At 36.7% G+C, this 14,478-nt stretch overlaps 1 protein-coding gene across 1 annotated transcript in view; it reads right to left on the bottom strand.

The window, feature by feature from the left end:
* WDR72 (WD repeat domain 72) overlaps window positions 1-14,478 on the bottom strand; it is a 251,952-nt gene that overhangs the window by 224,819 nt on the left and 12,655 nt on the right. Inside the window, exons 4-8 of the mRNA XM_036736044.1 lie at window positions 14,017-14,191; window positions 13,141-13,217; window positions 10,725-10,844; window positions 9,799-9,944; window positions 9,314-9,410 (exon numbers count right to left, since the gene is read on the bottom strand). Of these exons, the coding sequence (XP_036591939.1) occupies window positions 9,314-9,410; window positions 9,799-9,944; window positions 10,725-10,844; window positions 13,141-13,217; window positions 14,017-14,191 (615 nt within the window). The remainder of the gene's footprint in view (window positions 1-9,313; window positions 9,411-9,798; window positions 9,945-10,724; window positions 10,845-13,140; window positions 13,218-14,016; window positions 14,192-14,478) is intronic.

Genomic DNA, 14,478 nt, shown 5'->3' with positions numbered 1-14,478 from the left:
ATCTGTTTCATTTGACAATATGAAGCACATTGTCATGTGAATTGCTTAGGACAAACAATAATTTTATATGGTTTCATTTTGTTATAGCAATGGTCATGTGATTTGGGGTTCTACTGACCTTAGGTCAAATCAGATTATCTGATCTAGACCAGACAAAACTGTATAGATGTGGTTTCCCCAACTTGAATTAGTTCTCTATCAGTTGACTGCTGATTTTCATGTCATGCACACACATTTCATTGCCCTTTTTGCTGCTTTTTAAAAATTTTACAGTTTTAATGAATTGTCATTGTTCCGTGGAAACATAGTTATAACTCTTAAAGAGCATACTTCAATGAGTGTTAGAGATATTGTAGCAGCTATTGATGTGGGTAAGTCAAGTCAATTTCAAAGATCAGTCAGGCCCACGATGAAACCGGAATGGTTGCAACAAAAAGGGAATATGCTTGAAAACAAAAAGCAACAATAAGAAGTGACAAACTATTATTGCAGAACAGCCCAATTAATCCTTAGAAAATAAGCAAAGACCTTCAGAGGAACCTGGCAGCTGAAGGGGTTGTTATTGATGCCTCTACAGTAAGATACAAGCTTTTTAAAGTTGAAAGAATATTGAGTGTAATTTTTTAAAACATTGCTAACTGTTGCTAAGAAGAAGGGAAAGAAAGAGCAAGACAGTACAAAGACTGCAATTCTAAGGACTGGAAAGACATAGAAAAGGTGGTGAGGTTGACCCTGTTTTGAAGGCTAAGCCAAAAATTTTGGCATAAGAAGTCCAGGTAAGTCTCTAAGATCTGGACCTTTTCATAGGACTACAAACTATGCACGGCCAAAAATGCTTTAGGGTTTTTTTACTTCCAAGGTCTAGAAGTCTTATCCTCATTGAAGGAATGATGAATTCTAATCAACATAGTAACATATTGAGAAGTAAATTCATTCCAGAATCATAGGAATTCCCAAACAGAGATAGAATACTATAATACAATAATATAATTCAACACATGGCAATAGATTAAGAAATTTTAAAAATGGAAATAAAAATGCTTTAATAGAATGGGAATTTGCCTGATGCAAACTTCTTTGTCAGAGGTAAAAAACAAAATCAAGGGACATAATATGATCTTTTTAAAATGTGCTGACTGATTTGATGATTCCCCTCCCCCTCCAACTTTTATTCTATGTTCTTTCTTATAAGGAATGGTACTTCTGGAGGAACAGGTATAGATGGAATTATAGGCAATATAAAAACAAAAAATACCAATGAAAGAAAATTTTTTTTTTCCAAAAAGAAAAGGTATGGACTACATATACTCAAGACTATTCTTGGAAAACTGTACTGATGTCAAAACTATACTTAATGTACAATGTAATGAAAGTAGAATTTCATAATGAAGAATTAAAGATTATCAAAATTGTGAACTCCATCTAAAGTCATATAAAGCAAGTGACTATAGCAAAAGCCTATTACATGTTAAAAGTTTTTTTTTTATATAGAAAAAGTAGGAAGATTTATTGTATGTCAACAAATTGAATTATTTTACTTTGTCTCAGTTAATTTGTATGCAACTGCAATTTTACATAGAAGAAATGCCCTTTTTGGTGTTTTTCGTTTGCTCTCTGAAGATCTACTGCATTTTCATTCATTTCAGTGCAGCTGACCTCTTTCTTCCAAACACTAGGACAGGAACTATGTATACCTAATTGATATTATACAGCAGAGAACTCAGTGCCATAAAAGAATAAATGTAAATCATAGAATCACAGATCTGGAGCTATTAGGAACTTTTGAAATTATGCAGTCTAATACCCTCATTTTACAAATGAATAAATTGAGAGCACAAAAGGTAAAATAAACTTTCTTTTAGTCACATAGATAGTTTAAGAGCAGATCTAGGATTTGAAGTCACCTTTTTATATGTTGATTATTATTCGGTTGTTTTACATTTGCGTCTGACTCTTTGTGACCCCATCTGAGGCTTTCTTGACAAAGATACTGGAGTCCTTTGCTATTTCCTTTTCCAGATTACTTTACAGATAAGGAAACTGAGGCACACAGGATTAAGTGATGACCAACCACACAGGTAGTAAGTGTCTGAGGTCAGATTTGATTTCAGGAAGATGAGGGTTCCTGACTCTAGGCCCAACTTTCTATCTACTTCACCACCTAGCTTCCCTGTTAATATGCCAAACCCGATGTTAATTTCATTATACTACACTGCTTCTTCTTCCCCTAAGTCTGCTTTGTTTTTTTTTTTTTGAAGGAAGACAGAACTTTCAGAAAAATGAGAATGGGATGGCAGGGAATGTATCAGGACATAATAGTTAAGATCATGACTTAATTAACATCTTGGTAATCCTGACCTCCACAAAGTCCTACTCCAAAGCCTCACAGTATGAAGGTGACCTTATTTAGATTGCCAAAAGGTGGATAAGCAAAGAATGACAAAAGGCTTTGGTTATAAACTGGCAATAAACTGTGTCCATGAGGCCAAGCCAAACTAAGCACCGATATGGTTATCAACAGTCACCTACCCCTTTCATGATGAACTCTTTGGAGATGGCAAACAATGAAACAAAGTAACAGTAGCAGAATGGCCAAAAAAAAAAAAGAATACAATTCTAAGAGTAACCATTTTTACTTAAACTATCTATAAACATTAATTGTAGGTACTTCAAATGTGAGATCCTTGTCCAAAGACCAAAGAGAAGGTACACTACTTGAGGAATTTAATTATGTCAAACTTGACATTCTCAATAGTAAAAAAATATATGAACAAACATTTTCAATAGAAATAAAACAAATATTTTCAATATAAACAAAACCAAAAGATAAAATCCACGATAAATGAAAGGATAACTCATAGCTTCTTCTTGTATATATAAATAATGGAATTAGCAAAGCTGATTGTATCATGTGTCCAAAAGCAATATGAAACAATTTCATGGAACATTTGGTTATCTGGTATTGTAGTAGTATGGCTAAGTATTTACAAGATGATCAACAGAAAAATAATTGCATAAAAGCTCCAATTTCAGAGGACATGTAGGAATATATTAGGATGACCCCAAATTATACTTCAATGTTTTATGCAAGGTAGATATAATGTGTACGTGTTATTCCCTCCTCCACTCTACCTACTGATCTCCCAGACTTCCTTTAGGCCACTAATAAAATCCCATCTTTTATTGGAAGCTTTCCCCAACCACTTTTAATTTGAATGCCTTCCCTCTGTTAATTATTACTTTTTTCTTCTACATATACTTTGCTTTGTATATATTTATTTGAATTATGTCTCCCCCATTAGATTGTAAGTTCTTCGGGGGCCAGGACTGTCTTTTGCTTCTTTTCATATCCCCTAGGCTTAGAGCAGTGCCAGGCACATAATAGGTATTTAATACTGATTGGGTGATTGATTGTCATAATACACAAAACAAAACAAATACTGCAAATGGACAATAAATGGATCCCAGAATTGAAAAGAACAGTGTGGGATAGATTTCCTTTGGAAAACACCAGTACTTTTTATAAACTTCAAGCTTCTCCCTGAAACAAAGGCCCATCTTTTTAACACAAATATTCATTTAGCAGAAATCCCAGTGTGGCTGGGATTCATGGAATACCACAGTTTCATAAAAATTAAAGTGGAATTTGAACCAAAGGATGATGCTGAGGTGGTTTCTGGGTATAAGTGGACTACAATATATTTTTTTTAATTTATTTATTTGACATATTTAGTTTTCAGAATTGATTTTCACAATAGTTTGAATTACAAATTTTCTCCCCATTTCTACCCTCCCCCCCCACTCCAAGATGGCGTATATTCTGGTTGCCCTGTTCCCCAGTCAGCCCTCCCCTCTATCACCCCCCTCCCCTCTCATCTCCTTTTCCCTTCCTTTCTTGTAGGGCAAGATAAATTTCTACGCCCCATTGCCTATGTATCTTATTTTTTAATTGCATGCAAAAACTTTTTTTTTTGTTTTTGAACATCTGATTTTAAAACTTTGAGTTCCAAATTCTCTCCCCTCTCCCCTTCCCACCCACCCTCCCTAAGAAGTCGAGCAATTCAACCTAGGCCACATGTGTATCATTATGTATAACCCTTCCATAATACTCATGTTGTGAAAGGCTAACTACATTTTGCTCCTTCCCAACCCATCCCGCTTTATTGAATTTTCTCCCTTGACCCTGTCCCCTTTCCAAAGTGTTTGTTTTTGATTACCTTCACCCCCATCTGCCCTCCCCTCCATCATCCCCCCCCTTTTATTTTTTTTTTATCTTCCTCCCTCTTCTTTCCTGTGGGGTAAGACACCCAACTGAGTATGTATGGTATTCCCCCTCAGGCCAAATCTGATGAGAGCAAGGTTCACTCATTCCCCCCTCACCTGCCCTCTCCCCTCCTCCCACAGAACTGCTTCCTCTTGCCACCTTTATGCAAGATAATCCACCCCATTCTATCTCTCCCTATCTCCCTCTCTCAGTATGATGCTCTCTCATACCTTAATTTCATTTTATTTCTTTTAGATATCTTCCCTTTATCTTCAACTCATATATGTCACACATATATATACACATAGATATATACATACATACACATTCACTTATATATATATATACACACATAAACATATATATATATGCATATTCCCTTCAGCTACCCTAATACTGAGGTCTCATGAATCATCCATGTCCTCTTTCCATGTAGGAATGTAAACAAAACAGTTCAACTTTAGTAAGTCCCTTGCAATTTCTGTTTCTTGATTACCTTTTCGTGCTTCTCTTGATTCTTATGTTTGAAAGTCAAATTTTCTATTCAGTTCTGGTCTTTTCACTGAGAAAGCTTGAAAGTCCTCTATTTTATTGAAAATCCATATTTTGCCTTGGAGCATGATACTCAGTTTTGCTGGGTAGGTGATTCGAGGTTTTAATCCTAGCTCCATTGACCTCCGGAATATCGCATTCCAAGCCCTTCGATCTCTTAATGTAGAAGCTGCCAGATCTTGGGTTATTCTGATTGGGTTTCCACAATACTCAAATTGTTTCTTTCTGGCTGCTTGCAATATTTTCTCCTTGATCTGGGAGCTCTGGAATTTGGTGACAATATTCCTAGGAGATTTCTTTTTTGGATCTATTTGAGGAGGTGATCGATGGATTCTTTCAATTTCTATTTTGCCCCGTGGCTCTAGAATATCAGGGCAGTTCTCCTTCATAATTTCTTGAAAGATGATATCTAGGCTCTTTTTTTGATCATGGCTTTCAGGTAGTCCAATAATTTTTAAATTATCTCTCCTGGATCTATTTTCCAGGTCAGTGGTTTTTCCAAGGAGATATTTCACATTGTCTTCCATTTTTTCATTCCTTTGGTTCTGTTTTATAATATCCTGGTTTCTCATAAAGTCACTAGCTTCCACTTGCTCCAATCTAATTTTTAAGGTAGTATTTTCTTCAGTGGTCTTTTGGACCTCCTTTTCCATTTGGCTAATTCTGCCTTTCAAGGCATTCTTCTCCTCATTGGCTTTTTGGAGCTCTTTTGCCATTTGAGTTAATCTGTTTTTTAAGGTGTTGTTTTCTTCACTGTATTTTTCAGTATTTTTTTGGGTCTCCTTTAGCAAGTCATTGACTTGTTTTTCATGGTTTTCTCGCATCCTTCTCATTTCTCTTCCCAATTTTTCCTCTACTTCTCTAACTTGCTTTTCCAAATCCTTTTTGAGCTCTTCCATGGCCTGGGAACAGTTCATGTTTTTCTTGGAGGTTTCTGTTGTAGGCTTTTTGACTTTATTAATTTCTTCTGTCTGTATGTTTTGGTCTTCTTTGTCACCAAAGAAAGAATCCAAAGTCTGAGACTGAATCTGGGCGTGTTTTCGCTGCCTGGCCATATTCCCAACCAACTAACTTGACCCTTGAGTTTTTCACTGGGGTATGACTGCTTGTAGACTTACGAGTTCTATGTTCTACGTTTGGGGGGGAGGTGCCAGCTCTGTCAGACCCGCACTACACCTTCCCCAAGGACCCCCAACCCGAACTGGGCTCAGCTCTTCAGCAGGCTGTGCACCCCTGCTCTGATCCGCCACTTAATTCCTCCCACCAGGTGGGCCTGGAGCCGGAAGTAACAACAGCTGTAGCTGCCCCACCTCCGTTGCCCCCCGGGGCTGGAAGCCAAACCGCGAACTCCTTCCACTCCCGCAGCTTTTCCCACTAACCTTCTCAGCAGTCTTTGGTGTTTGTGGGTTGAGAAGTCTCGTAACTGCTGCAGCTCACTGAATCAGGGCGCTAGGGCCCCCTCTGCCCGGCTTCTGGTCTGGATGGTCCAAGTCGCTCAGGCTGGGCTCTGCTCCACTCCGTTCCCAGCTCCCAGCTCCGTGCAGGATAGACCTCACCCAGAGACCATCCAGGCTGTCCTGGGCTGGAGCCCTGCTTCCCTCTGCTGTTCTGTGGGTTCTGCCGTTCTAGAATTGGTTCAGAGCCATTTTTTATAGGTTTTTGGAGGGGCTCGGCAGGGAGCTCAGGCTGGTCCCTGCTTTCCAGCCTCCATCCTGGACTACAATATATTAAGAATGAAGATTTGCACAGGAAAGCAGCTTAAAGGACTTCATACCAGATACATGACCAGAAAAAAAATAATTGATTGGCCATGAAATGAGAATAAGAAACAACAGATGGACAGACCATGTATTCCTTTGCTATTTAGTCAATGGCATGAAAAGTAGAAAAAGCCACTTAGTATGTTAGATGGGTGCTCTGATTAGGATTTGTATGAAGACATGATCTGTAGTTACACAAGAAGGGCAGGAATGAGTGAGTGTGACCAAGACTCAGGATCATTTGTGATCTGGAGCCATATCAATGATCTCAAAAGTCATCTAAGTATTAAACTAAATAACTGTCATAATGAGGAATTTTTAGTTTAAAAATTAGCAATATGGAATGGCTAGAGAGGTTTGTGTCCCCAAGGTGGTAAACTGGTATGTAAGGGGGGTGCGCTGCCTACTGATCTTTATTTTCTGGAAGTTTAAAAAAAATAAAAGAATATCAAATAATGAACATAATAAAAATCTGAACTCCCAGTGCATTTTAACTGCATGGCACTGAAACCATTCTTTTTCCCCTGAACATTTTAGTTATGAAGAAGAAGAAAGATATTAAAATCAGCAATTAATGCCTTTGGCAAATCATAGACTGATAATGCTGTTTTTCCAGCCAGCATTCTGGTGGCCGTTGTCAAATAATTTAAAAATTATCACCACTGCCGTACCTGAATTGAAACATTCCTTCATTTTCTAATTTTTAGTTGTCATCACCTATTTAGAAAATATCTGTAAGACTTCACAAATAAGTTTGAGAGGAAGCAATTGTTTGACTTCTCAACATCTGTGGTTGCCTAATTAAGCAAACCATCAACCAATAAATAGCAACATGCATTCTTAGTTGTCATATCAATCATTCAAAAACATTTCATTTTTCTTGCAGTAAGTATTCTAGTGTTTAACTGATGACCAAGTTCAATATCTTTAGAAAGCTTGAGGATGGTTTATAATAATTAGACCTAGTACACACAAGACTGAAGACTGCAAATAAGGTACCCAGGTTTGTCCTCCAAGTATGTGGGGACAAAGTTAGAAGTGTCACTCTCTAAAGGTCAGAAAGGGTCAATGTAGCTAGGGGTGGGTGGTGGGGGGAGGGGTAGTGGTGGAAAGAATGAACGTATGATGAATGAAGTTAGCCATCTACAGTAGCAACCTAATAAACGAGATAATTTTGTTTTTTTAAAGGTTTCCTGAATCTCAGCAAGGAGCTTAAGATGACTCCATATAAAGAAGTATACAGATGTAAAATGTAACCAAAGTTAAATTTTCATTTGGGAAACAGGTCTCACATGGGGAGGCATTGTAATAATATATTTGAAAACTGAGGAACAGAGGGGGAAAAAAAAGAATTAGAGAGTAAAGAATCAAGTGCTTAACCAACATCAGACAGGAGGAAGGGTGTCCGGACTTGACCAGGTTAGACAAGTATCTGGTTCACTTGGCAGATCTATGGAATAGAAATGAGTGTGCCTGGTTATCGTGGCTTGATAGGTACCAGTGAATCTTTCAATTTCAATTTGGCTGTTTAAGTAGACTTTCCTATTGGGAAGAAAATGTGCTAAATAGCAATATAAACATCTGGTCTGTTCATCAGATCTATTTGTCACTGTCATCTAATAAATTGTCATTCATGCTTACTAGGATTTCTTCCATATTTGGCAGCATGCATCAGTTGTCCTCAGAGCCTGATCACTTCTGCGTGGACTGATAAAATTAAGGTCCCTAACCTTAAAAACTGAGGACCAAACTGTGTACCTATGGGGACATCATTCAATACCATCATCCCAAGAAGCACCACGCTCTCCGATGACATCTTTTATATACATCAGTGAAATATTTTGTATTACTTGTTTTTTAGAATGTTAAGTTCCTTTATGACATGGGACTGTCATTTATTGTTGTACGTCCTTCATTGAATCAGATAATGCTTTCTATTTAGTAAGTGAATTATTTTGGTACAATTACTTTGGAGCAGATAAATGGCTCAGTGGATAGGGCACCAGGCCTGGAGTCAGGAAGACCTGAGTTCAAATTCAGCCTCAGATACTTCCTTGTTGTGTGGCCCTACACAAGTAATTTAACACATTTGCCTCAGTTTCCTCAACTATGAAATGGGGATAACAATATCACCTACTTCCCAGGATTGTGGTAAGGATCAGATGAGATAATAATTGTAAAGCACAGTGCCTGACATATAGAATACACTATAGAAATGTTAGTTATTCTTGTTGTTATTGTTAATACAGTGCTAGACTTGGGATCAGAATATTTGTTCAAGTCTCTCTTCTGACACTAATTTATGATTACAGATGAACTTCAGTTTTGTCATGTGTAAAATGGGTATATCATATCTATCTATTCACTACTTCAGGAGGTTGTTATGCTAATATGTGGAAAGTGCTTTGAAATTTTTAAAGTGTATATAAAGGTGAGTAGCTATTGCTATCATTCTTGTTACTAATGATAATAATTATAAAACTTTACCTAGTTTACTGCTAGCAATCAGGAGAAAAACATTGACTTTAAAATATGTTTAATGAAATTTAATTTTTATGGCAACTTTGTAGAAAATATAAACCATTTAAAAATAATAATACCAGAGTGTTCATTTTATTGGATGGCTTGAACCAACTTTTTCATAATACTTCATTCTGAAACAGACAAAGACAGCTACTTATCTAAAATACTGAATGAAAGAACTTTAAGGAATCATTTCTCTTTTTTTATCCATTACCTTATTTTCTTTTACAGAAGTAGAGCAAAGTAAATGAGGATACATGGTTTCTTTAAGTACTCTTCCATCGGCAGGATATAAACTTTTTGAAAGTCCACTGGGTGAGAAAAAAAAGAAGCTTTAAAAAATGTGGGTCTATTTATTTGTAGTATATTTGTATCACTCTTCTTATTTTTTAAGTCCAGGATTTACCACTCAAGTTTCTAAACTCTGTTAGAAACTGTTAGGTTAATTATTACAAGTGACTTCTTTTTGAAAACCCGGCACCAGCTGTACAAGTTCTACATGGCTAATCTCATTCCTCCATCCCCTGCTGTTTCATACAAAGGCTGAAGTCTACCAAGCTTAGGGTAAATCTTCGAGTGCCAAAGTGGTTTTGTTCTGGTTTTTGATCATGAGCAACATGCAGGGGCTTTCCTATAATAAACCTCCCAAAGTTCATTTTCTACCTGAACATTATGTGTGCTGTCCCCATCTGAGCCCACCTGTTCAGCAGCTGATAGATATAACTGTGACCATCTTCTGTCCAGATGATGATTCGGTGAGCAGCAAGTACCTCTCCACCAGCAAAAAACTCCCTGCTTTTACTGACTTCAGTGAGCAGGAGGGAAAAATCACAGTAATCATAAACCTAAAAAAGAAAATCCATGCTTTCCATCAAGAGTAAGCAACGTGTGTTCAATTCTATCAATGCAATTATGGTTTAAGTCAACCTATGGGCAAGTCTCAGGTGTACATTATATTTTATCTTTATAGACATACCAAGAACAACTTAATACAAATGTGGACCAACATGGGCATTCAGCTATTGTCTTTCTTTGATCGTTATCATTCAGTAGGTTTTGTTAAATTATGATCTTGTTTCAGGGTGGCCTTCTATGAAGCCAAATCATTTTTAATAGATTCAACTATATAATATATTGAAATGAAAAAGGCATTTTCAAAGGGTGACACTTTCAATTTTCTCTCAGGACAAGCTGAGAGCTCGTGATCTTGTATTCAGTGCATTCATAAGAAAAGAGGATGTTAACATAATAAGACAGTGAAAAGTAGACACCCTTAAAAAGACAAATTATTTCAAGAACATGAAAATATTACTTTAAATTCTCAAGCAGAGGCATCAATTTTTTTAAAAAATCTTCTGTCTAAACATAGTAGCTCTCCGCTATAACATGAATGATGATCCAAAGACCAAGACACACTATGGATCAAACACTATCCCACAAAGTATAGGAACTAGATGTAGTAAAAAACAAAACAAAGAACAAAAACCTGATGCAAGATAGAAAGTGAGTGTTTGTCCAGAGCCCCAGATTAATATTCCAGAAGGTTTGTGCTATATTTAAATTGTAATCTACTTTTCAATATAACTATGATAAGAGTAAAGAAATTTACTGTGTTCACACACTACCTGCCAACATTTGGAAAATACCACCAACAGAAGTCTTTCTGTGTAGGTACAAAATCTTATTGTCCTGCAGTTCGGTGAGTCCAGAGATTTAGATTCTTTTTCATAAATATCTTTCTTTTCCTTTATAAGAAGAGGACACATGTTAGTACTAGCACCTAATGCTTTAGGTTAATGAATATAATAAAAATTTTCCAACATATTTGTACCAGATCACTTTTTTTTTTAATCACTTCAAAAGTATCTCACAAAGTCACTTGAAAAAGAAATGGAGAGTATTATAGCCACACATCCCAGAATGCCTTACACATAGTAGTCATTCAATAAATATTTGTGTTAATATAAACTCCTCTGTTTAGCTTTTAAAACTGTTCCTTCCCAACTTGCTTCAAACATATTTTTGCAGCCTCAGGAGGCATTACTCTCCTACTTGCACCCTGTCATCCAGCCTGTCTCTTCATCACATGCAGAATACCATCTTTGCACTGGCCATGTCATATTCCTGATGTGTTCCTTCCTTGACCCTTCCTCATTGAATCCTTCCTATCTTCCTTTAAGACCTAGATTAAGCACTATCTTCTACATGAAACTTTTCCTGATCTCCCAAATTGCTAACACCTTTCCTCCCAAATTAACTTATATTTAATTACTTTGCATGTGCCAGTATTTATTTGCTGCCTTTCCTCTAAAACTAACTGATATTTAACTACTTCATATATGTCAGTATTTATTCACTTTACATTTATGCGATATATATATGTATGTGTGTGTATATATATATATATATGTATGTATTGTCTCTCTTATTAGAATACAAGCTTTTTGTGAACAGGGACTGTTTCATTCTTTGGCCTTATATCCCTAGTACCCAACATCATACCTGGCACATAGTAGGTATTTAATAAACTTTCATTGATTGATGGTTATGATATATATATATATATATACACATATAGTACTCAGTATTTTTGGAACCTCCAACAATCAGCTAGATCAAAAGATCTCCCTAGGATGAGACAGTCAACAAGCATTTATTAAGCACTTATTCTGTGGCCTGCATCATGCTCAGTGCAGGGGATACAAAGAAGGGCAAACAAAAAAAAAATACAATTCCTTCTCTAGAAGAATTCACAGTCTAATGGAGAAGACAACCTACGAATAACTATTTACAGACAGGATAAATTGGAGATAATCAACAGAAGGAAGGAACTAGTATTAAGGAGAATTATTGGGAAAGATTTCTTATAGAAAGATGGATTTTAGCTGGGACATGAAGGAAGCCAGGAGACAGACATGAGGAGAAAGAGGAATTACAGGCTTGTGAAAATGCAGTCAGCAGATGGGGTATCCTTTATGAGGAATAGCAAGGAGGACAGTAGCACTGAATTGAACAATACATTGGGAAGACTGAAGGTGAAACTGAACTCTTTTAGCACAAATTGTAATTGTTCGGTCATGTCCAACTCTTCATGACCTCGTTTGGGGTTTCCTTGGCAAAAAATACTGGAGTGGTTTGCCATTTCTTTCTCCAGCTCATTTTACAGATGAGGAAACTGAGGCAAACAGAGTTAAGTGACTTGTCCAGGGTCACATAGCTAGTAAGTGTCTGAATTTGGATTTGAACTCAGGAAGATGAATCTTCCCAACTCCAGGCCTGGAGCTCTATCCACTGTGCCACCAACTGCTCTTTCAGAATAAGTCCTTTAACTAATAGAGTAAGCTATCCTTTAGCATATAAGCAGTCTATAATTGCTAATGTTCTTGAAGAGATGTTAGAATATCTCTGACACCATTGCTTATAGTTTCATTGAAGGAGTTTCAAAAATAAATATGTGTCTTAAACATATCCTTATTTCATCTCTTGCCAAGTCCAGTGAGACATTCTTCAATAACAGTAAAAATTCCTTCAAAAGAATGTGAGAACTGTCCCCAGTAGGGAGGTAGAGGATTAGCAGACCTACAGTTGCAGGCAGTAACATACACTGTCAACTTTGTTGCTTTATGGTTTGGTTTTGCTTAACTGTTTTCCTCGTTATAAGGGAAAGTTGAATGGATAGCAAGGGGTATATCAGGAAATGACTATGAAGTTAAAATGAAAAACCCAGAAATAATCAATAAAAGAAGAGGGAAGATCCAAAGTTACTGTCAACACCTTCTCTATCCCACACCAAACCCACCATGCATACTAAATATGCAAATGATTATGCCAAAATGTAGAGCAATGTCTCCTCCAGTGTACTTTCTGGGACTTTCCCCTCCACCCTCACTTCTTTTCTCTCTCAGGTCCCTTCTTATTCGTACCATTTAACCTGCAACTACCAAGAAAAGGAGCAGCACTAAAAAGCTCCACAAATTCTTAGCCTTTCCACATTTCAAATGTCTAATTCTTAGATGAGAAACATTTTTCCACAAAACTGACCTGGATGCTATTTATAGAAGATGACAGATTCCATACTTTGAGATCTCCAGTTATGGAAACCACCAGGAGAGAATCCTCTGTTAAAAAAACAAAAAACAAAAAACATGAGCTGACCACTGAGCAATTCAGTCACAAAAAGGGCATCTTACCTATAGGATATGTACTTTGGAAAGCTATATCAGTTTATAGACATACCCACACACACATATATGTGCAAATACATAAGCACACACATATATACAAATGCACACACACTCTATTCCTTATTTAAAAGGAAATAATAAACCTTTTGAACGTTAGCATGAAAAACAAATTTTAGATCTATTGTCCTGTCATCAGCAGACTTGCTTCCCCTGTATAGGCAGTTATTTTACAAGAAGAACCTTGTATTTTTGCATCATATAATACATATCAAATTTAACTCTTAAACTGTCCTTTCATCACCATATCCTCAGGAAAAGGAAAGTATAGAAAGAAAAAAAAACTGGTCATTTTTAACAAATACGTGTCAGCCGTTACTGAAACATCTCAAGCAGAACTGGTTTACAAGAGGCAGTCTTTTCTGACTGTATCTACAATGCAATCTCTTTCCAATGTCTTGGGCCATTCATTTCGCTGTCCTGGTCTTTCCTTAGCCCTTTCACAATTACTCTGTTCTTCCCATTATAACGGAGTCAATCTCATATAAGTAAGCTACTCCCTTGACCAGGTAACACAAGCAAACATTCTCGATTAGGACATGATCTGAATTTATCAAATACCCTTCACCCAGTATTCATCAGTATGCATATTTTCCTATGCAGCCAATTAAGACACTTCAGTGATAATGCATCTATACTGCCCCAGGTTACTTCACGCACATTACCAAACATATACCTTGAATCCTCATGGAATGAACAATGCACATGCAGTTGATCCAATCAGGAGATTGAGAGGATGTAAAAGTGTGAAGAACTGTCAAGGTCTTGGCATCAATAATGAGGATATCTTGATATTCTCCACAACACAAGAGCCAGCCATCTCCTGTCATTCGAAAGGCGCAGTGATAGTACTGTCCAAATAGAATCCAATTTTTAAAAAGTCAGTGCAATTGAGGCACAAAGTTTGTGTGTGTGTGTGTGTGTGTGTGTGTGTGTGTGTTTGGGGTAGGAGATAGGCTCTATGGTGAATTCATCTTGGTGCCTCAGCTTCCTTACCTATAAAATGAGGAAGGTATTCCATTCCATTTCTAAAATTCTATAACTTGATAGTTCTAAGTTGTCAAATTTTCACCTCAACCACAAACTTATTTTTCATGATATAAAAATTTAAACTTTATGAAAAAAATTCTTGATTGTG

Source organism: Trichosurus vulpecula, chromosome 8 (genome assembly GCF_011100635.1).
Source record: "Trichosurus vulpecula isolate mTriVul1 chromosome 8, mTriVul1.pri, whole genome shotgun sequence".
Classification (NCBI taxonomy): Eukaryota; Metazoa; Chordata; class Mammalia; order Diprotodontia; family Phalangeridae; genus Trichosurus; species Trichosurus vulpecula.
This window is presented reverse-complemented; position numbering and strand designations above follow the sequence as displayed.